This window comes from Pipra filicauda, unplaced genomic scaffold, assembly GCF_003945595.2.
Source record: "Pipra filicauda isolate LSUMZ 115617 unplaced genomic scaffold, ASM394559v2 scaffold443_size986076_pilon, whole genome shotgun sequence".
NCBI lineage: Eukaryota > Metazoa > Chordata > Aves > Passeriformes > Pipridae > Pipra > Pipra filicauda.
The window spans coordinates 848,088-872,958 of NW_024104580.1; the positions used below are offsets into that span (position 1 = coordinate 848,088).

Here is a 24,871-nt window from a genome sequence, read left to right on the forward strand (position 1 = left end):
GAGCTAAGGAAGCCAAGTATCCCAATTATCCCAATTATTTTGATAATCCGTACATTGTTTGAGTGATTTTGTCTATCAGCTCCTACCCTGCAGGTATAGTCTATGTTCTTTGCTCCTAAGAACTGGACTCAGCCTCTGAGTGTGTTGAAATCTGGCTTTTTTGACATATGTCTCCAATGGAATGCCTTTGCTTCTCATTTTGTATATCTCCATCTAAGCACTTAGTTTTGCCAGTAACAATTCTGCACAGTAATAAAGACTGTTAATAAAAATAGCAAAATAGGATCAAAAAGTTGGTTATAGAAATTTCAGCAATATGAATAGCTTAAGGTTTCATTTGCATGCTCTTAATTCCAGCTAATACAAATTTTAAAATCATAACATTATTTATTTATTCCTTTCCCCTCTTACTTGCTAATATTTATTAATTTATTTCTTTTGTTCAGAATGTTGGCTACATGCTGTGCTGCAGACTGGTAGAGCAATTACTATGAGTCTAATTAGTTGAGAGAAAGCATGCCTGGACACACAAACAAAAATATTTTGGATGTGGCAGACTGAGATAAAAGAATGAGAGAATCATATGTACAGGAGAAAAAAAGTTCTGCAAAAGCATGCATTTCCCTACGTTATAGCAGCTGTGCTCCTGAGCACAATACAAAGGTTCTGAAAAGTTTCTTAGAGAAACCAAGGGCCATGTTAAGCATCAAAAAAGTAATTGTTCCTGAAAGTATAAGGGATATTTCCAGATTACCACAGTATCTTAGGAAAATGGTTGCCCTGGTTTTCCTAATGCAAAACTCAGTATTGTTCAAGGAAATAAGAAACTAATCACAATATTGGTAGATGCTACAGTGATGTCACACTTGTCTTTTAAAGTAGTGTCATTTAGCACTCAAGTTCTATCCGTGGTTTCAAAAGGAATGTTTTGGGCAATTTTTCAATTGTTTCAAGAAGCCTCCTGTCAAACAACATTCAAAGCTAGTCCATCATCACTTCTACTGAATATTTTCACAGGGCCATGTGGTGAGTTAATGAGGAGAAACAGATTCTGCTCCTATCAGTGCAAAACCATTCCCTGTTTCATTTGATTTGAACTGTGCGTGTATTAGAAACATATCAAATGTAAGCCAAAGAATTTGTAAGACCTCTTTTGGAGAAGGGCTACCTGGCTACCCAGCTAATGACATAGGAAAATAAAAGCATTGGTGATGTTTGTTTGGTATCTTACTAAAGAGAAGGGAAAGCATTCGATGTGACTATGTTTCAATCGTGGACCTATTCTTACAGTTCAAGACACTCCAAGAATAGCTGTAGTGAAAATATTTTTACCCATCTGTGCTTGACAAGAAGAGGATATAGCTTTTCTTTAGTCTACAGATCAGATTACATTTGCCTGTAACATTTTCGCCTAAAAGCTAGAATGTTGTAATGCACTTTACATGGAGGGAATTTGCAGACCATATGGAAACCAGAGTTAGTGAAAACATATCTGTGCAAGTGTTAAATGGAACTCCACAATGAGCACTGCTAAGCTCAAATATGTGACCTACACATATTGCATGTTTGTTTCCAATTAGTTTCTATATGGACGATTTTAACCTTTGCAACTTCTGTTCTCTGAGGCATTGAAAGAACCTCAGTTGATGAACCACAGCAGTGTTGGGCTGGTTCTGGTACACTCTGTTTGAAGCTATTTGCATTCAATTGCAAATCAGTCCTTTTTAACCCATCGTTGAGGATATTTTCCACTTTAAAAATATTCTCAGAACTTGATGAAACATTTGAAATTCAGTTGAGTGTGATACATTTGGAGAAAGAACTGGTTTTGGAAAAAGGAGCAAGTAACTATTTTAGTAATTAGTAATTTAGTCATTTTAGTAAGTAAATATATGACTCCTCATCTATATATTTACCAATAAATATATTCTGCCATGTCAGATTACTACTTGATAGGGTTCCTCTGCTACCAGTCACATTTGGGAATTTACATGAACAAACAAGAAAAATTAACAATTTTGAGTATGAGTGGTCTTAGTTTTTGGTCTAGACTAACCAGATCATTACAGCCTATTCATTTCAATTCTAATCAAAGCTTAAGAAGCCACTTAGATATCAAGTATAATTTACTCAAACAATAAATCAGCCAGTCTTCCATGGCACAGAATGATGATACAAGCTAAAGGAAGATGAAGTGGCAGGATATGACTGCAAGATTTTTCACCAAAAGTTTGACGCAGCTGAACTACTACAAAAAGGTGAAATCATAACTAAGTTATACACACATTTCCAAAAATATATTAACAATACCTATCTTAAAGCATCAGATGTTCTGGAAAGTTTGCATAATTAACCTGTTTTAGAAGAATTAAAATTAATTTTGTTCTCTGTTCCATTTTATTTTGTGCTCTCCAGTGTGCAAAACCTCAGCTACAAAAGTGTGGATATTCTTACCAATTCTGAAAATTATTTAGTATTTCTTACACACACATGCACAAGAGCACTAGAGAGGGCTTCAGGAAAAAGCAGATGCCATTGAGGATGCCTGACAGTGTTAAGATTTTAACAAAATCTGATAGGAAAGACTTCATACCATAATGAGGTTTTGAAAAACAGCAAAGGAGGGAAGGTATTACTATGTGTCGAGCTTGAATAATCAGAAAAAAAGGACATGCTTCAGAGAACACAACAGATAGTTACTTTTTTAATAGTGATCAATTTGAAAAACAGACAGTGCCTTAAGACTTAATTATATAAAGTTTATTTGCTCCTTTTTGACTGTTATAACTAAAATCTTTACATATAAAGCAACAAATTAAACTATTTCATATAAAACTGTCACGCTAATTACTGCTTGCCAGTAAAAAAAACAAATTTCAATTATCAAAGCCCCACAGGATTTCAATGTACTCACGTATTTTGAATAACGTCACTTAAAACCTGTTTTGTAGAGTCATTACCTGGAGAGCACTTTCAAGTACTTCAAGGACCACCACTGGCTTTCAGTAAGCAATGACAGGAAATTTCTCAAAGTAAATCAGGTATCAGACTAGGAGAGAATTTAGAATTCTCTTTTAAATTCAGTTCAGTTGAGATCAAGGGTCTCATACAGGCAATGAAGAAAGAAAATTTGAGAAGTATACAATGACTAAAAAAGCATCTCTATGAATTCTTTGCTACGAAGTAAAAAAGCAAAACTATTTCATAGGGAGTAAACAGAAACTCAAGTCCTACAATGTAAAAATCTATGATGTGCTTAGATTTTTTTCTATACAGATTATTATTTCAATATCTTGGAAGAAAGGACTAGTTTTTACAAATAAGGAATGAGAGAGATGATTGAAAAGAAGGTTAGATATAACATTAAGGAAACGTGATGCAGAGGACACTACTTGTTTTGGAACTTGGTGTTTGGTTTGTAAACAGTGTTTTCCGAGACCAAACTGGGAGGCTGAGTCATAGATGGGGCAAAATCTGGAATGGCACTCCAAGTGGTTATCAGAAGCATGCTACAGCCAACGTAACATGTTTTCTCTGGATAGGCAGTGAGATAAAATACTGCTGTACAGTTGTGAGGTTCCTGTGGCCTCTAGCTTTTCATTCTTTGTTATATCCTGGGAACTGTTGTAGCCTTGTTCATGCTATGAATCTGACCAAAAGACAAAATTAGAACAGCACTGATGAAGAATTTTTTTAATCTATAAATAAACTCAGGTGAGACCAAGACAATTTTAGTTGTATTGTATAAAAACTATAGTACCATTAATCAATTGCCAAATGGAAAAGGATAATGCAAGGATAATGCAACCAACTTCACAAAGAGATTTAAGAATGTAATCCATCAAATATCTTACAGTCATCCCAATGTGCATCTCAGACCATTAACTTCAGGTGTCATTAAGTGAGAAGTGCAACTTACTCACAGCTATAAAATTAACAGTATAAAATACCTGAAACTTCTGTGAATTACTACACCATTCCTTGGTATTATTAAATAATAGTGTTATTAAACAATAAGAAGACAAAAAAAGAAAAGGCTCTTTAGAAGATTTCAGTTACAAGCTGCAAATATTTCTAGTAACAAAGGCCAACATTGTGAGGAGTAACAACTGAGTCCATAGAAAAACTGTACACTAATGTTTACATAAAACATATGAATAATAGAAAGGGTTTTGGAATTTGAACACAAAGCTTTATTTTCTTCTGTGTAGATCTTCACATATTATAAACCTTGCCTTAATGAGACTTTTTCTCTCAATAAACAGCACTACTGTGTGTAGGAACAATCCTGGAAGGAAAAAGTTTACTTGGCAGAATATATTCCTCTGAATATACGATGTGGGAGCAGTGTATGCTCATTCAAATTCTGCCTTCACTGTTTTAACTGCATTAGTAGTGATTCATTACTTTCTGCATGAGATTTCCATATTTGGACTTTCTGCATAATTTCTGCATTACTTGCTGCTTCATTTATGAGGCAAATTTTCTAACTAGAAGTATTAAAGACAACAAATAAAAGCCCTAAAAAAATCCTTGAAGGTGTTCAAGGATACTTTTCTTTAAAAGTCTTCAATTTTTATTCCCCTCTAGGGACAACTCTTTATCTGTCTGTGTGAATCAAACAAACCTACCTCAGGAACTAACATCCCTACCAAATACAGATACATTCACCAATAATGATGGAGCAGGGTCTTCCTTTTACTTTCTCCTAACAGAATTGATTATACTTTTTAATTGTATTTTTCAGTATTTTCTCAAAGTCAGGCTGAAGCACTGAATTATTCTGAAGAGGGAAAGGCAAACTATAGAGAGGTTTTTGCATTCTAAGCTACAGGATGTGTCTTTACAGAGCAATCTCAAGGAAAAAGGGGTTCCAAAATCATCACTTTTAATTTCTTTGAATGAAATGAAATGCAAGGAATTGAAATCACAACATACTAAGAACCGATTATTTATCAAAAATAGTTACATAAAGTCTAGTGAAACTGAAAAATTGTTCATATCAGAAGACTAATAGTTAAAATAATATAATCTTATAACAGAAACACTACCTTCAATCAATAGCTCTTGTCCATGACTGCCCAACAATGTTCGGGACAGGAAAGGGGCAAAATCAACAAAAATTTCTCGCAGGAGAGGGGCCACTTTTTCTAAGGCTCTTTCAAGCTTTGCAGTGATACTGTGAAAAAACAGAGACCATTATTAGAAGAATATTTCATAATAGAAGTTAAAAAATTATTTCAAATCATACCTGTTTTTAAAAGTTGCTGTAAGCTTCTTCAGAAAAGAGGATGATCATAATTTGTTTAAACGTTACAGTTTTTAAATGGCTTTAAGTAAATGAAAATGCCATGTCAGCAGTGTGTTACCCTCATAAATTCTACAGCATTTGCAGAGTACTCCAGAACAAGTAAAATTTTTACTCTCATTTTCAAACATGATAAGAATGCCAGATATTCAAATTAAGTCTATTTCACCTATCTCAGCTTATCCACATCTCATAATTTTATATACATTTGAAGGCTTGAAAAGAGAGCTCTTTTATTCACCCAAAACAATCACAAGCAATTTGCTTTTTTGTTCATTTAGTATTGCAAGGAAGTATCTGAGAAAGTATTCTAGCAGATATCAAGAGAACCAATATACTTTTCTTCAACTTTGAGGGAAAATGATCGCTTTGCCTTGGCATTTATATTTCTCTGCCTGATGAGACTCTTTGAAGCACGGTATGGTCCTTAATTTCTCCTTTTGTTGTGACATCTGTTTGCTTCTTAAATACCAGAAAAAATATTTCTTTGTCTGGGAATACAAACCTAGCAAAAAGTATGAGAACATCAGCGTGCTAAGGGTTGTACTGTTTAAGGGTCTTTCTTCCCTTTTAAACTTGACAGAGTGTAACACTTTTGCCCTCTGGAACTCTTATGCCAAGGTTAAAAACCTGAGGTGTTATCTTAAGGAAATAAACTATTACTTTAAAATGGAAATGAAATTACATACATATCCTAGTCTACTAAGAATTTTTGCTGTTCTTTTTAAGATTTCTGGGATTTCATTGTGTTTGCATTATGGCACCAAAATACTGGCATTTAAAAATGCAGTTATAGGAAGAAGTAACATTTATTGACAGAATCTAAGAGAATGATTACTGACATTTAAATTTTATACTTTATCTACTATCTATAAACACTAAATAAATGTAGACATTTTAATTCAGATCACGTGAAGATCCCTACATTTAAAAAGAAAGCTGACATTATAAACGCATTGGAAGTTTTCCTTCATTAGCATAAAATTACTTTACTGAACTCCTATAGCTTATTTTCTTTTAGTGTGCTGTGGTTTGATTTGAAATTCAGATATTGATTTTCTAATACCCTAAAGGATGGATTCATATCACCAGCCTTTGTTTTAAAAGACTATTTGAAGTAAATTTCACTGTGGTAAAGCCTCTAGTGACAAAGCTGAAAAAAATTCAAATTCCAATGTTTTTAAATTAATATTAATTTTTATTTAAGAATCAAGTAATATTGGAGGTGTGGATATGCTATTACTCAACACCTTGGATGAGCTACTAATAAACACCTTATTAGCAAATGGGTAGCCGATGGATTTTGTTTACAGTGGGCACATTAATGGTCAATTTGGAATAATATTCTGTGAAAAAATGAGATCAAAGGTTAGTACTTTAAAAAATGCATATCAAAGGACAGAAATTGATATTTAAATAGAGAAAGAAGAAAAAAATGCTTTTCCTTGGTGCATTTTACTGTTGAAAACTGACTAGAGTTCTGGTCCTACAGTTCCAAAAAGAACAAACAAAAATGAAGACATAAATTTACACAGATATCCAAAAAAATTTTTCAGGGAAGCAGGTGGCCCATCCACTACTTTTCCTGTACTCATACATACAAAGGAGTGAGACTCAGCTGATTCTACAGCCATTTCTAACTTTTATTATACCTTATAAAGTATACTGCAATCATAAGGGAATCCCTATGGAGATTAATGTAACTATATTTCATGTATGAACTAAGAGATTTTAAGGGGTTTCTGTAAAGAAATAATATTTTGGTTTTTCCTCTCCATTTCTGGACATTCAAGGCAAATAAACTCTTGATAGCTTCCAAATTCAAGATTATTTAATTTGCAGATTAAAGGCAACACACATCTGAAAATAAGCTATATAAAAATATATATAATATATATTATATACATTATTATATTATATGTATAATATATATAGTATACATTCATAATTTATATATATAAACAATAGAATTTATACATAGAAAGGTGATAAACTTTGTCAGAAAAGATTGAAAGACCACAGCAGCAACATCAGATTAAAAGAAACACTCTTAAAACTGTGAACAAAAAGACTCCTACGGACAATTCTTACAACCTACTCCTTGAATTGATCACAAGGAAGTACAAAGAGAGGTGAGGGCATAAACTGTCCCAGTCGCAAGCATGATACCTTCCCAACCTCATTCCAAGCCAAACCTCTATCTCCAAACCAAGACTAAAATCCAACCTCATTCTCCTCCTCCCTTTGCTCAGTCTACAGCAATAATCAGCTCTGTTCTTATGCAATTGCTATAAAGGAAGGCTTAGATAACTTAGCTTTCACTTCATGCTCTCTGTCCCCACAAACGAGTCTGACTTTTAATCTCATAAAAGCTAAAGCACAATGAATTCATATGACATTACAAAAAATAATATATTATCAAAATAAAGGTTAAGTTGTTTCTTAGGCAGAAGGGGTGGGGCTGGGGGTGTGGTCAGAGGAAAGGAAAATAAACCCAAAAGACATTCCTTGGGTTGATTAGATTTTAAGTTATTTACATGTCAGTCACTAATTTAAGTTACTACTCAGAGTACAACTACTTCTGCGTTCAAATTCTGAATTCAAAATTTGTGTTCCAGATTGTACAACTCAAGTTTTTCTTTGATTCCAGGACAAAAACTTTAAAAATGTCTGTGAAAAAACAAGAACATTTAATTGTTTAAAATAACTGAAAAAGAAACTAATTAATGATCCAACTGAAATTTAACACACCTATTTATTTTACCAATTTAATTTTAATATGCATATCTGAATTTTAAAAAAGATTTCACCCTCAGAGAAGCATTGTCCTAGCATATGAAGACAAGAAGCAAAAAGGAGTGGTTTAATTGCACCACAATTTTATTAACTTGCCTCATAAAACTGTCAAGCAATAAATAACATCATACAAATGGTCATTCTCTCCTTGAACATTTGCATTCTTTTGCAATGGAGCCAACAGTCCTTCTGCCTTTAACTTGTGTCTGCACCCATTGCTGTGATTCCACCTGCACCACTCACCTGACCCTTCAGATAGGACCAGCAAAGAAAAAAGGCATTTTTTGTCACTGTGTTTTAAATCACTGAAGCACTGACATTTTTGTATGGGTTATGATGCCTTAAGCCCCTAATGGTTTTTTTATTTTTCTAATATTGGTAAGCCTTATAAGTTTTATAAGTAGGTTTTAAAAGCAGCAACCCCCCTCCTTTTGTCCCTTGTCCCTTTCCCTTTCTCCAGCACCCTTGTTTACACATTCCTTAACCCTCTTACCCCATTCTATGCTCCCTATATCAATCCTACTCCTGAACACAGCAGAAATGTTTAGTCTCTTGTCAAGGCAAGGCCTAGATTGTTGGCAGAACAGCATATCAGGGCCTAAACCACAGAATACGGTCAAGAATTAGGTAACTATGTACCCTTTGTGCTCTGATGAAGACAAAGATGGGATGAACAGGGGGTCCCGAAATACACCCCAGACCCATTTTCAGAGGGTGGATCCAGGGTGGACCAGAGTAAAGGCCACAGGGTGGACACATCTGGGATTGGATGGATGATATTATAAAATGTAACTTCTCAGGCACGGCCGGCGCGCGTCTTGTAACATCTTAGCCTTGGCAAAATAAACCCTTTCTTATCTCACCCCTAATTAACTGCTCTGGAGATTTTTTCAGCATCAAAATTTCACGGCAACAGTTACAGAGGACCCTTGATTTAGGTATTTAATTTCTAGTTCATTTGGGAATGAAATCTCTTGTTCATGAGCTTCTAAGCTTGTTACCTCATGAACAGCTAATAAACAGCTAGTTTGCTCTCTCCACTCCAAAATTCTTAAAAACATACCTTGGAGTGGCCAGCCAACTGAGGGACACTCGGCCACTCCTTAGTATATCCTGTGTCAGCTTTATGTGTGCCCCTTGAAAAGGTACAAAATTTGTCTTTGGAGTGTGCTGCAGCAAAACTGAATACTTGTAGACAGCAATAACCTATTATACCAGATGTTTAGTAGGAATTTCAGAAGGCATTTTCCTGGCTGCCAGTCAGTGTAAGAGAGGTATTAGCTACTCCACAGCATGAGTCTCTTGCCAAACCAACTCAGATTTGGTGCATCATTTAGTTAGCTGCACAAACACAGGTCTGGCTTTGTCCTCTCCAGTTTAACTAAGGCTTTCACTTGATCAGAAGAGGTTGAGTCTCTCCTTCCAATTGCTAGTACTCCATTATCAAATTGTGCTCACATGTTCCAATTCATACTATCCTCACCGTACAAAGTAAAAAGCCAGTTAACTGGAAAATTACTTTTAATGAAGTTTTAGTGTCTGGCACAGTTTGAATAAGTTAGATTCTTCAGCTGAGCAAGTCAGACTTTTCAGTGAAGTGTTATTTTAGTATATACATTCTTAGTAACAAAAAGTTACATATAGTACAATGTATATAACTACAATAACGCATATTAGGTGAGCTTTTTTTTTCTTTTTACACTACTTTTGGAGGAGAAATTATAATTAATATAAAAAGATAGAACTTGTGTACCTCATATTTTCAGCTGAATCCTCTGGCATTGGAGCAACAGTTTGGACAGCTGGGAGATTTTTGCTGGTAGCACCATTCACAAAGCTGGATGACGAAGAGGAAGAAGAAGATCCTGAGTCTACTGCACCTGTCCCCCAAAAAACACAGATCTTAATTCAGTCTAAAGAAACAAAACTTTTAGAGGCTTTAATATAGTCCTTGTATTATTAATCTACTTCTAAGTAAGGAAGTAGTGTTATTTACTATAAAATAATGAAAACCATCCCATATAATTATCATACTAATTAATACCTTATTTAGCTACTATAAAAATAATAAACTTAAAAAGCTATTGAAAATCAGGCAAAATAAATCCTTACCTCATTTTCATTATTCCCAAATTACTTTCCAAAGTTGAAAACATTTTTACATCATCCTGTAAAGCAAGATCTTTCTAAAATAAAGGTATACTTAAGATGAGCTTGAGTGGAGAACAGAATTTTAATTTTTTTTTTTGAAAATATTTGTATATGCACACTTGACTGCCCAATTGCAACTACAGGCAGAAAATAAAATACAAATTAAAAAATGGCAGAGAGGATAGAAAATGTATCTCTCTTCAGGGAGTAATGGGGGAAACTAGTGTCTGAGGTGTATTAAGACTCTAATTACAATTTTTATGTTTCCTTCCTCAAGTCAAGGAGAATTTTAAGATCTTAAAAGAAGGGAAGTCAGTGGTGGTATCATTTCAACGGGTTGTGAACAGCTGCCTAGAAAAAAAGATTCAGACAGAGCATACATTTATACTTTAAGTGATCTGGGTCAGAGTTAAGGGCTAAACTTAGACTCTAAATGCCAATCTATCATGTTTGCTGAAACGGTACTATGAGTTCAGCCTCTTTGAAGCAAACCAGCAAAGGCTCAGAGTGGCCATGAGCAGTGAGAGTGCTGTGATAAATGCTGTCTGTGTTCTGCTACACAGTCCTTCTGCAACACATCACTGCACGAGAGGTAGCAACAAACAGTCTTGTACTTGGAGTTCAAAGCCTGAGGGACTGCAATGCTACCAGAGATGAGGCTGACAGGCAACAAGATTTATCCAAGTTAGCAACGAGGGGCGGATACCCCCTGTTTAGAGATCAATGACATTATTCTGGCAATTTTAAAAAATTGTAATTGTTAAGTCCTTATTGCTGGTCAGTTTTAGCAGTTGACACAACACTGTCCTTTGCATTACACAGCTATATATTCTTTTTCAGTTTCCTGCAGAGATCTACAAAGAATTTATAGATTCTTCACTGTTTAAGCAGTCAGCCAGTAGTGAAGGAGAAGTCATATGCTGGTAATAGTGAAAATTTTTCTGGCAGTATTATGATTTTTATTTTTTTTTATTTCCCTTTAGATAATTTTTAATGACAAAATAATTAAAGATTAGAATTTTGACTGCCTCATTTAAGAACATTTACATTCAAAAGAGTTTCAAAATGCAGCAAGATTTGCTGGGCTTGCTGACACTGGAGTAGCTGGTGAAGTTCCGGATTTAGATTAGGAACTGATTTAGGCTGTTGTTTTAATAATGGGAGTGGGAGGTGGATTGTGGTTTACACTGGGTGTTCTGACTTGGACTAAATACAAATTGTAAATGTACCCAAACATACTGAGAAAGAAACACAAAAATATAAGGTAGGCTATCTCTCCCAGCCTCAGAATCACAGCAACTTAACTGGGAATAGGATAGCTTAAAAAAGATTAAGGCTTCATATATATATATATATATGTGTGTGTGTGTGTGTGCCCATGCGTATATTTATATTATTTACATATTTATATTCATATATACATTGATAATACATATTTTTATTGCTTCTTCCCTTTTTCTTCCAAAGTAAAATTTTCTTCATTAAGGATGTTTAAAAATGCAGTTGCTAAGTTGTTTAACCAGCTAGGCTTCCAGAAGAGAAGGTCAAACAGAGCTGGAACTAGTGGATTAACATAGAAGTGAGAATCAGGATACGAATTACAGAAATCCAATCTAAAACCTATAAAGCCAGTTTCTTACATAAAGAGATGAAGGAAGAAAACCTATCTCCCCAAAGATACATTCAAAGAACTAAAGGACTTCAGTAACATACATCTCATTAAATTGTGACAGTGACATTGACTATGACAGCGATGGCAGGTGGAATGTAAACACCAATTGCAATCCATGAATAACTGAAAAAAACACCTTTCACACAAATCCAACACAGAAAATGCCTCATAGATATAACTAGCATATCTGTGACATACTGTAAAAACAACTGTAAATAGGTTTGGGAGGACATCTAGTGTTTCTAAAAAAATGCATTCTGTTTCTTTACCATAGTAAATAAAAAAATTCATAGACTACAAGTATATTAACCAGAAAGTATCTGGATACTTTATCTTATATCTCAAAAACTGACATACATGATTCACTGTTTTGACTACCATAGGCATGCCTTAATTAAAAAGGGCAAAACGATCACTTTAATCTAATAGATATTTGAATGTTTTCAGTGTGATAATACTTTTACTAACTGTCATTAATGTGTTTAGCATTTGTAAAACGTTAATATAAAATTCAAATCTTCAAAAATTCAAATCTTCATAAAATCCTTTACTAAAGAAATTCAGTACACATATAGTTCTAATTAAATCTGATACTTGCTGAAATTCTATTGAATCAATACTTTTCCTTTAAACAAGATAATCCATAGATCAGGAATCAAAACCAATTGCATTTAAAAAAAAACCCAACAAAATATAAGATCCACCAAAATAAGCAGCCTTTAATCCACAGTCAATGTACAATGGCATCTGCAATACTGTCCTCTACTAAGAAAAGTATGGGGAAAATGACTGATTTTAAAATGCAATTACTTACAAACAAGAACTACTATACTCCAGCCAAAACAGTTCAGATCTTTCATCAGTGAGAAGACTGAAAAGCTTACTACTAATCAGTATCATTTGGAAAACAGGGTTTCCAGTATAGGATATTTTTTTCATGACATAAGAATACCTAAAAGGAAATCCGTTCAAGATTAACAGAATTGTCTACACAAATGCAACTGTTCATAGAAGTGATAACATTATTCAGAGCATTCATTCCTTGCATCTGCCTTAGGATAATTAGATTTAAAGATTTTTTTTATCCTTAGAAAAATCAAAGTTCTATTACTAGGTATTAAAGGCAATCTGCAAAAGGAAAGAAAAAAAAAGTGTCTTCATATTACTCCACATAGCAGAAGGATGCCAAAAGCTTCCCCCTCTATTTGCTGCAACCCCAGGGAGATTTTCAAATATCTCAACTCTTGTGATATCCTTGAAGAGAGCTCTTCTCTCAAGTGCTTTTGTTTATTTTAGAAAGAAAACAGACCATAGCCAGACATTTCAAAGGATTTTAAGTAAATATCAGCTGCTCTTTGTAAGGATTAATTTCTCAATGGAAACATTTCTCCATGGTCAACAGGCTCCTTCATGATAGATAATTCCATTATTACTATTATAAATAATTAAAAAAGAACGTCTAGTCCTCCTATAGATCACAATAAACAACTACTGCTAAGACATGAGTACAGTTAAATTAAGTAGTTTTTTACTGAAAAACTTTCCAAAAATCATGGCATAATTTTAATTGACAAATAGCAATTGTCCAAAATATTCACCTCCACAATCTACGATATATTTATTAAGTAGCAAGTTGTCTTTTCTTTCTTTGATAAATAAGGAGGGATTAATTGGTATGTATCACATAGAGATCCTCTTTTGCAGAGAGCAAGAAAAGTTAGCTCGTTTACCTGCTAATCTACGCTTACAAAAAAATATTGAGGCTATGCATTAACTTATTTAAGGCTGTGCAAGCTCAATGTGCACTATCAAAGATTATAAACATAGACCAAGAGAAAACACTGCCTCTAATGTCTCTAATAAAGGCCAAGATTTAATCTTTCCAGGTTTTATTTCTGAACTACAAAAACAGCAACAAAAAGATGATTAAAAAACAAAACACCACTAAAGGCAACAAAAAAACCCAAACAAATAAAAATGAGGGTCACAAAAATATTTAAGGACAATACCTGTTGTATTAATCATACTTTTTGGTGTAGCTCCTGTTGCAGCAAATATATTAGGTGTACTACCGGGTGGCAGTCCGCTCCCAGCTGTGGCAGCTCCAACAGTGGTAACAGCCAGACTACCTGGTGGGGGTTTCTTTACTGGTACAACCACACTCCTATGGAAAAAAGAAACAGCAGATTATTAAAATTGCACAACAGAGCCAGGAAGAATTTTTGATTTTGATGGGTTTAGACTGCTGTATAATTCTATTGCTGAGGAATACTTAGTACTGTAAATTTTCTGAACCTTTCTGAAATAGGGTAAAACTAAGTTCACAGGCCCTAAAATCATACTCCTATCCTTTGCAGTTTCATGCGATTCTGAGAAACTTAATTTGTCTTTACCCACAAAATGGAAACACCCCACCTCTTCAATGATATGTTGAGAACACTACCACCTGTGTTCTGGATTTGCAAAGAAAATGTTAACTGTCAGAAATGATGTCAGCAGTCTAGCAGTCTGTATGCATGCAGTCTTAATGAGTATGTTAATTTGCTGATCTTATTGAAGTCACCTAAGATAAAATTTTTTGTTAATCATCAGAACATTGGAATACAGCAGTTTATTCTTCAGTACCGTGAACATATCAGTCTTCCTAACATAGCTGACTAACAAACGTAGTTTTGGACTCAGACTTCTGGAAAACCTTTTTACTTATCTAGATCAATAGCACATGATGCACATTGATTAGCAAAAATGCAACACAATGAATATTTGCTTTCACAATATTGATATTATTGTTTAAAAAGCAGTCTTGAGAATTTGAAGCTTTTAAGAAGAGAAGAGGGCTTTCATATAAAAGATACAACTTAATATCAAATATAAGTAGAAAATACCGCATTCAAACAAACTCTTTTTCACCTAGTGTTAAAAAATACTTTTTTTTTTTTTTTTAAAGTTTGAAAACTAAAGGAACTGCTCCTAGGAGACAATATTTTTTCAATACTGGACAGCTGCCATAGTGCATACAACTATATTGACATTTTTCTATTTAATATTTCTTTTTATCTATAAGAAACCCTGCTCCTAAAAAGTCTATTTTGGTAGAAAATGTGAGTGAAAAACAAAAATGAGACAAATCATATTTGGATAATTTTGAACAGTATATTTTTATCATTATTTACATGTTTTCTGTTTACGCAGATACACTCTACATTAAAATTAATCATTGTGATAAAAAAAGAACCGGAAAAGGAAATTACTTAGGGTAATAAGGCCACATTTTGCTCAAGAACTTTCTTTGGTAATTATTTTGTAACACTTCTGTGTAAATAGGATGGCATATGATGAATCAAAAGGTGTGGCACAATGTTTTACAGTAATGTACCTTGTTCCTATAGGTCTGAATTTTCAGTCTTCCTGAATTTTAAAGACCGGTGATGATAGTGCACAAAACCACCCATAAGCATTTTTTTCTCACTCTTTTTAGATGGGTTACAATGCCAGTTGATGTCTCTGCATTCTGAACAACACCATTACCCCTACCTTGAAGCATGTACTTTTAGAAAGGTAATTCTAGGCTTATTGATGGTTTTTTGTGTCATTCAATTTAAATTAGAAGAAGATGAATTTGAACAATGCAATAGCTATTGATTAAGATGAGTGACTCTAAAATAATTGCTTTTGTCTGTAGTTAATAATCTCTTACAATCGTTACTGATATGAAGTGTTTACATAGCAGCAGCTACAGCTGAACAAAGCTGTGTCTACAGGGGTTAGATAAATCTGCTCCGTAACACCATGAAATTTCCTAAAATTAGTTCCAATCCACATACAAAGATCTCTAGCTCAATTAATACTTCAATCAAATATTTGAGTTTGGCTTATTCATGAATACGGAATGAGTACTCAAGAGCAGAGTCCCTGTAGTGCCATAGAAACACAAGAAGACATTAGGACTTGTATCTTAAGTGGGAGCATTTCCCAAATATATTAATTTCGAAAGGAAACTACTGTCCTTACCTACCACCTTTGCTGAGAATTGCAATAGAAAGGCTAAGACTGGTGTGAATGAAAAAGGAATGGGAATATCTGGGTGCTGAGGCACAAGAACAAAAGACACGGCATGAAGAGGCAACTTTGACTGGCCTATGCTAATGGCACATGGTTATCAGGTCAGCAAGACCACAGGCAAGTGAGTAGCTTCATAAGATAACCCGACCTTGCAGACAAAACCGGTGAAGAACAATGACTTGAAGAGCTTGGGAAGGACAGAGAGACTGTTGGCTGGTCCATAAGGGGGAAAAAACCAAAGGCATATCCAAAAGCTGGAAAGAGTTGCTGACATATGAAGAACCCAGGAGATGTGAGGAAGACTTTATAGATTTCATCCCATGCTCTCCATGCCATTGGACCTCCCATCTGGATGCAAGCAGGAAGGATGCCTGAAATGCTGGACAGATCTTTAGAATCCATTCTAGTGTTTGAAAACGTGAGACAGTGTGAGTGGATGACATCTCTTTTGGTTTGGGTTTTATTTTAAGAAAAACAATTTTTCCCTCATATAAGGTCTGGTATTGGTATCATCTAAATTGCCAATACAATCACTGAAGAAGTATTTCTTACTTTCCTGTTACTTTTCTAAAGATGAAGATAAATTCAAGATCTTCCTCCTTACCTTCAGACAATTCAGTAGTCTTCCAGAGTGTGCAAAAGATCATCTAACTTTGCATAGCAAGGACCACATATGCCAGCTTTACTTCTCAGATGTATTAGAATCATAGGACAGTTTCAGTTGGAAGGGACCTTTAAAAGTCATCTAGTCCAACCCCTAAATGTACTGGCCTGCTATAAATGCAAAGATTCTTTTCTTATGAGTGTAGTTTAGGACTGAAAATAAGCTTCCAGAACAAGAAGGACAATCCTTCCCATATCCCACAGATACTAACATTCTACACACAGTTGGCATTATTTCATATGTCTAAATCACCACGTTAAGACAGGCCAGGTGCTATTAAATTACAAACTATCAAGAAATATCAAGAGAAACCTCTCTACCATAAGAACAGGGAAAATCAGTGAGACATTATCATCCCAGATTGAAAGAAAATGTAGCTTTCTGACATGTCATACATGGTGACCTTGTCAAAATGTCTCATTCCTACTGATAAAACAAAATGCAGCAAGTGAATAGAAAATGACATTCAGATACAGCAGACAGAAAAACTATTTGAACAATAGAACAGAGTGGTCAAAAATGTGCAAAACAATCAGAGGGACAGCAGAACAAGACAGGTGAAAGAGGATGACTGACTGCTTTCAAGTAAAAAAAAGTCTTTTAATGAATTAAACCACTCAAACAGCACATACAGTAAAAACAGGCAAATCAAACCAAAACAGACTTATGAAAAAAGTATGGCTATTTACTTGAGCATAATATGATTTGAGGAATGAATTTACTGTGATAGATGCCTTACATGTATCTGTCAGGCATTTAGATTTTTCTATCATGGAGGAACAGAAATCTACAGACTGGAAGAAAAAAATACATACACTTCTATCATTTAATTTTATGTCTTCTTTAGTACAACGCATTTCAGACTTCCTAAATGTTCCAAACTGGTCCGCAATTGTCCGAATCCCACCATGATGGTCTCGAATGATCCCCAATGATTTAGGCAGCAAAAATTTAGTAGCAATTGTCTGTAGCAACTGATTTCATTTCTTTGTTCGTTGGGTGGTTTAAAACTCTAAATATAATTGTGACTACTAATCACTGTTCTGTTACTCCATGAGTGTCCTTTACCAATTTTAAACCTAAGCCTGAAGTTATCGTAATTCATATCATGCTCAAGGTGAGTGTTGTTGATTCAACTCACATACCACTTATGCATTGCTGGTTCATTAAATAACATCAGCAAATAGCTACAGGATTCTTCTGGGTTTTAGAAATTTGCATGAAATAAGTAGATGGAAAATAATGCCATTAATGCATTGAACTGCAAAAAGAGAAAATGGAAATTAAAAATAAAATACTTTCTCAAATTGACTTTATTTAAATATTTAGCTACCCAGGGCTGATGACAGACAAATCAGGTTATGCAGTGCTATATTTTCCCTCTTTCTCTGTGATTCACATTTTGTATCTCTTTTCCATTTTAAAATTTAAAGGCTTTCCAACCTAATAACTCTGGTCAACCTAAAGGTCAGAGATAAGCCTTCAATACTGGATGTCTTGTGCTACTTATCTGAGCGGCAGCAATTAAATTAGGATCACTTTACTCTCTTGTGGGATATGTGAAATCTCTTAAGTCTGAATTAATATTTCTTGCTCCTCCTCTCCTCCCTCAAAGCAGCAGAAAGCATGAGGATTTTTCAAGAAGTGTTCTTCAAAAAAGCAGCACAGATTTCAGGCAAGGTTTTCACAGAATTACTCTGTGTCAAACAGCAACTTCTGTCAGATGTTTGAGAAGAAATCACAAAAGAAAATGGCTGACAATTTGTCTTCTTTATTACATGCTAGCTTGTTCCTACCGCTAGCTTCATTTAAGCTCTGAAAAGAAAGCTTAATATTTCTTCTCTGAAAGTTACTTATATTCTCCATATCTCTGTAGATATCCAGTCCTTTATGAAACATGTATACTGTTGTACCCTGTGTTCTTTCTGAATTCAACCCTAGATTGTGTTCTGAGTCTGTAACATGTCACTGTTAGTACATACTAACAACACATTTTGAATCTTACTTTAGACAACCTTTTATTAGGCTGACTGCACTAAGATAAGATTAATCTGAAATCTAGGAGGAAAGATGTAACTCAGAGGCAGCAGCCATGGAGAAGAAAAACTGGATTAAAAAAATGTGAGGTATACTGAAGAGATAGGGAAAGCTCACAGAAGGACATAATCTTTGAGACTAATGCAAATGAAACCTTAGTGTTGAATCTCTATTTATTATGAGTTCTTTCAATTATTTGATACCATACATTTATTAAAACATCCAAATCTTAAAGTACATGAAATGATCCTAATCTACTAAAAATTGCTTATTTCTAAATAGAAGAAAGTGAATCATCTCAGGCGTAGTTTTAGGACAAGGACTGGAAGTTCTTGGATCCTCAATCTTAGATCAAGCAGAAGAGTGAGGTACTCCCAATGAAATTCCCTCCTTTGCATTCAGGATAAATTAGCTGAAGCATCTAAAATGATCTAAAATATTGATGAGAAACAAAGCAAAAGATAAAAAAGCTAAAAAAGTAAAAGATAAAAAAGCTAATTATCAAGAAAGATGACTGGTCTTAGCTGAATAGACAAATTGGAAATACTGGAAATTTATTAAGTTTGAAGAAAGTGAATAGAATGTAAGTGAAGTAAATGTCAGAAACATGATCAAACCTAAAGAACCCAAAGAAGCAATCAATATGAGGCATAGACAAGTATGAGTGAGGAATCTAATCTTGTATATATGATGCAAAAAAAAATAAAAGTAAAGGCTAAAAAGCAGCAATCAGTCCTGTAAAAGTCAATACAGTTTTTATAGTGATTTTACAGAGGTCTATTGGGGTAAAAAATCAAGAGGAAAATCTAGTACAATTTTCATCTGTATACCCAGTGAATTATACTATAGAGTAAAGAGATGCTGATTTCGCATCAACTTCAGGTCAGATATACCTACAACTCCATGAATATGAATATGAATATGGAAAGACACACATTACACAGGTGATAAGAGTTTTGTACAGATTTCTAAGTGATGGACATGGGGATTATGATTACATCTTGAGGAAAATAAATTGAGGGTTAATATACCCATTTTTGGTTGATTTGAACCTATTCATAAATTTAGGATGATTTTTTTTCTAAACAAAAAGCTGAGGTGGCAATGCACTCTCAATTTCAATGATAGCACCCATCTAAAAAATCTCTATTAGAAAAAAATAGAGATGAACAAGTGTAAGCTTCGGAATACAGCACTGGGTAGAATCACAAATAAATTCATAAACCATAATGGTCTAGGCTGCATCTAGTGGGACAAATGCAAATTGCCAAAAAAAAAAAAAAAAAAAAAAAAAAAAAAAAAAAAAAAAAAAGAGAAACAAGAAATTCCTAAATCCTAAAAATCAATGACAGAGCCTGATTTTTGTCAGACAAAAGATGAGAAGGCAAAAAGGAATTATTGGTGAGTTATGCTCCATTAGTAGCAAATCTGGGTGAAAAACACTTCGTGTTTGCTTCTGAAAATGTCAACCTGGATGCCATTTTCAAGGAATTCAGTCTGACGTTAAAAGACATGTCATAACTTTGAGGATCCAGGCTCCAGTGTCCCAGAAATCTGTTTATATAGCTCATAATGTAATTACAGCTACCTTAAGACAGATGAGACAGAAGGCAGCAATATATTGAAAAGTAATTGAAAAATGCAGTTGTCCAGAAGCACTTGTGGGGAAGAGGTCTCTGAAAAGCTGCTCAAAGCTTCAGAGTTCGAAGTGAAATTTTTGATGTTGTCACTCTCAATCTATTGAAGAGCTGACAGACAATCAAACCCGTCTGGCTGCCTGGCAGCTCATTTTGCTGGCAGGTGGCAAACAATTAGACACACCAATTTGTGCCTCCTGATGACATTAAAGCATGAAACTAAGTTGTATGCAGGGCCTAGTGATTTGTGTGAAAGCATTTCAAAAATAATACTCTTTGCCGTGGCAACTCATTTCAGACTGCCACCTCCCATTACGGCTTTGAGTGGTGAAGACGACAGACTTGAGTTACGTGTGGTGCAAGGCCGCTTCTGTTCAATCCGTCATCAGCGCCCCCTGAGACCTCAATCCCCTCCTTTCATCAATATCACTTCATCATTTACATTCGATAGTACTTGAACTGCTGCATACATTAATTGCACACAAGTTCCATTTGACAAAACATGTTGGACACTTTTTCTGCTTTTACATTTTGTTTATGACTGCACAAATTCTAAGGAAGAATACACTGTACCTAGTACACAATGACTCATATTAGCAACGTACAATTAGAAGAACATGCAGAGCAAAACACTCCATATTGAATGCTAAAATAGAATTCTCAATTTCAATTCTATTTACAGGAGTTTGCTTTACATGGCGTTTACTGGCACATAAAATCAGTGATCATGGTTAAAGAAATATCTTTAAAACAATGAAGATACTGTTACTTTTCTACAAATCACTTATTACTTCAACTCTTTTTTCACAAGGCACTCAGACATCCAAATGTAAAAAAAAAAAAAAAAAGACAAAAAAAGAAAAAATAGTCTAGCCTTACAAGGACTAAGAATATCTTTATGTTAAGGTGAAAAATGCATTTCCCTAACCCAGATTTGCTTATAAATATGGAAACACTGTGTTTATTTTAAAAAAACTGAAACAAATAGAACCTGACAAAACAATACACTCCATTGCTCATGATTTTCCCTAGGGACAATAAAGATGACCACATCGTGCAGTGAAGTACCAAAAGCTGCATAAACTACAGCAAGAGAAGATCCTACAGAAATAAAGTCCACAGGCATAGTGTTAAATTTTAACACTTTTTTAAAAATAAGCAGCTCTTTAAAAATAAGCAGTTTATCTTATTTAACTGTTATTTTTTATTGGTAAACCCAATTATATTTACATGAGCAAGTATAGAAAAATAATCATGCCGTACTTTTTTTCAGTTTTTCAATGGTAATTGGGATACTGTAGGCAACACAAAATGTTCAGAAATCACCACAAGCCAAAATTCATGTTGCTTTCTCAATTAATACTTAAATTAATTCTAATATTGTATCAATACACTATTCAAAGTTTTTTTCCCCCTAACCATTGCTTCATCCCCTGTGAAAAGTTATAGTGTTAGCATATGAATCCACTTCATTTTGTAATTTGAAAAAGTGACACCATCAGCACTCATATTTGCCTCCAAAGATTGCCAAAGTGGTCAAGTACTTTGACAGTATGAACCAACTGTACAGAGGAGTATTTGCTTGAACAATGGGTATCATTCAATAAAGCCACCATGAGGTGCAACCGGACAGTTGAGGCCTTGTGGGCTAAGAACATCAGTAGTTTTATCAAGATGCCCCCAGTTCAATAACATTTCTTTAGTTGGAGAAAAGAATGCAACACTTCCTAAACCTGCCTGAATCTGCCAATTTTTTCTTCATAGTTGTTGGTTATATTAAAAAATACTGATCTACCTCACTCACCAATATCAGACAGCAGGATCATCTATTTAAGAGAAAAAAACCATCAACACTCATAAGAGTTACATTTGAACCCAAATGGATGAGGTCAATTGCACAACTTGTCACAATTTCTATGTTCAGGATCACCAAGAGGGACTGGACATTTAAAGAAAACTACATTCTTTAGAAACCCAGAAGCTATACCCCAAAAAGATAAAAAAAGGACTCTGTGAAAATGTCTAGCAGTTCAGTTTTAAGCACTAACTTCTGAGCATTTTTGTTGTTTAAAGACCTAAAAGGAAACTGTTTTCTACCATGACCATGCAAATAACTTGCCATGGTCAAAGCATTTCAGTACCAGAAAACAGTGCAATGATGGATCCAATTAAGATTTAAGCCTTTGAAAGAATATTCAACTGAATTTCTGCACAGTCTGTTCTATATCAGCAGATATTACCCCTCCTCCTCCTCACTAAAATGCTGTTTTAAAGAAAAAAAAGATTTTATTGCAAAAATATTTCTTTGCAACAGGCTTGTTTTCCAAGTATTTTGTAGAGTTTTATTCACTGCTAACAGAGAAAAACAAGGTGAATAACTTTTGTCTATATGGTCCATATTCAGAAAAGAAGTAATGCAGCTGTTAATAACATAGTCTAATACAAACCCATAGAAGAACAACCTTTAAAAAAAAAATAAAAAAAATCTTCAAATTTCTGAATTACATCAGTATAAAATAATTAATCCAACCATATACCTGTCAAACGAGTGAAACTGCATGGGAAGAATAGCCTGAGCTTCTCTCTTCAGTGCAGGATCTGGGTAAGGGATTGGATCCGGGCCACATTCTGCAATTTCAACAGGGGCTGCCACAAGGCTTTTCAGTATTTCTTTGACATTGATGCCTTTACTTTGGCTGATACTGGATATCGAAGACGCAGGTTTCAGAATTTCACTGGGGCTTTCTGTTAAGCTCTCCTGAGATTTTTTCACTTCCGAAGACAAAGTAGATAACAGCTCACTCATAGCATCAGGGCCTGTGCTGGTCTCCAAGTCTGTCCCATTCAAAATATTGGGCATCTGTTCATCTCCAATTCCAGAATCTGTATGAGGAATAGAGCTTTCCAGCTGAATATCTTCAACTGGTGTCGGTGTTTCTTTGTCTTTAATATTTTCTGGAAATACAGTTGGTGTCTCTGCAGCGAAATAGAGATTATGAACAATAATTTAGTTTGGTTTTTTTCCCCCTAAAAATATGATCATAAGGTTTTGAAAGACATAAATGTGTTAGAAAGCCCACAAATCATAGTAGTTTAAACTGTAAAAATTCATTCTACATACAAAACATTTTCAACAGCTGTTTGGCATATATACCGGCTTGGAAGAGGGAGCCCAAAATCACATTATGCAAACTCAGGGACATTCAGAAATTACACCCCACTACTCACACAGTAATCAAACAGCAAAACGCTTCCAGCAGAAACAACGTAAAAAATTATAACCTATAGACTGCATAACTGTATGACCTGTGAGTCTACTAGAAGAGAAAACTGCAATCATTTATGCTTTCAGATTACTGTAAAATTTAGTCTTTGTATTGCTGTCAGCAAATATGAATCTTGCATTCAAAAGAAAGTTGCTAGACATTTTGTTTGCTTTATGTTTTAAAGTCCATATTATACATATCTTACACACATATCGTTACATTTAATAGAGATTCATTTATACATGAGTGAAAAAATGTGTTGTTATTCATTTTTTTAGATAACTCCCCTTTTCCCACAAAAGCTAAAATTCTGTAATTCAGGAAATATTCAAGAATAAAATAAATACAGTTTTTATAGACATAGGCGAGTAAAATCTGTTGAGTTTGGAACGTTTTCAGATTGAAACAGACTCTGTAACGTCTTGTAGCTGAGAAGAGCACACCTCTATTAATTACTTCAGAGAAACAGACATAACAGCTTCATTAAGTTGTAACTTCCATATTCATCTTTTTGGTTACTTCTTTTAAAGCAAAACAAACTATGGTTATTTTTAATGACAAAAAGCTTGCACTCGCTCAAAATGATTTTTTACTTTATTTTCAAACTACATTATTTTCATTGGATTACTTGTCTTGATTATAAAATTTAGCTGGCCTATGTATGAAATAAGAATGCTTCTTTTTTTTTATGAATCTGATATAGTGGTATAGATATTATGGGAAATATTTTACAATATACTTGGATGAAGCTCTGACTAATACAAACAAAATGTGCTTCAACAATGTAAATTTAATAACAACCTCATAATTCATTACCAATTGTTCAGTACAGTCAGGTGTAAAATATTTATTTAGCACATGGGCATAAGTTTGGATATGAGTATGTGCACATAAAAAAAAATCCATATGACATTATTTATGTCTTTGAACTAATGGTTGTGTATTGTGCATGAGTACAATTATTAAGAAACAGATACAGATAGAACAGAAGTGGCTTTTAAAAAGACAAAGCAGAATCACCCATTATAAGGAGTATTGTTTTCTTCTTTTAAAAGCCATAAACACTGAAGCCACTTCCTCCTCCTTTTTCTCCTAAGTACCTTAAACGTATCTTATCAAATAGATATGAGCTCTTCTTTGTGAAGCAGGAAGTAGAAACTGGATTTATGAGCTGCATCAAATGCATTTAGCATCTGCCAGGTCAGGAAGTAAAAAGATTCGTATCTACTTAGTACTGCCTATATTTGGCACAGAAGGACATCTGATCCACAGAACGAT

General features: G+C 34.3%; 1 protein-coding gene across 6 annotated transcripts in view; it reads right to left on the reverse strand.

The window, feature by feature from the left end:
- NBEA (neurobeachin) overlaps window positions 1-24,871 on the reverse strand; it is a 389,390-nt gene that overhangs the window by 266,975 nt on the left and 97,544 nt on the right. For 5 of the 6 annotated variants that reach the window (XM_039385864.1, XM_039385860.1, XM_039385863.1 and 2 more), the window contains 4 exons: window positions 22,865-23,303; window positions 13,937-14,091; window positions 9,858-9,984; window positions 5,052-5,179 (listed from right to left, as the gene is read on the reverse strand). In XM_039385864.1, coding sequence (XP_039241798.1) covers window positions 5,052-5,179; window positions 9,858-9,984; window positions 13,937-14,091; window positions 22,865-23,303 — 849 coding nt within the window. The remainder of the gene's footprint in view (window positions 1-5,051; window positions 5,180-9,857; window positions 9,985-13,936; window positions 14,092-22,864; window positions 23,304-24,871) is intronic. The other variant, XM_039385861.1, reaches the window with a different exon arrangement.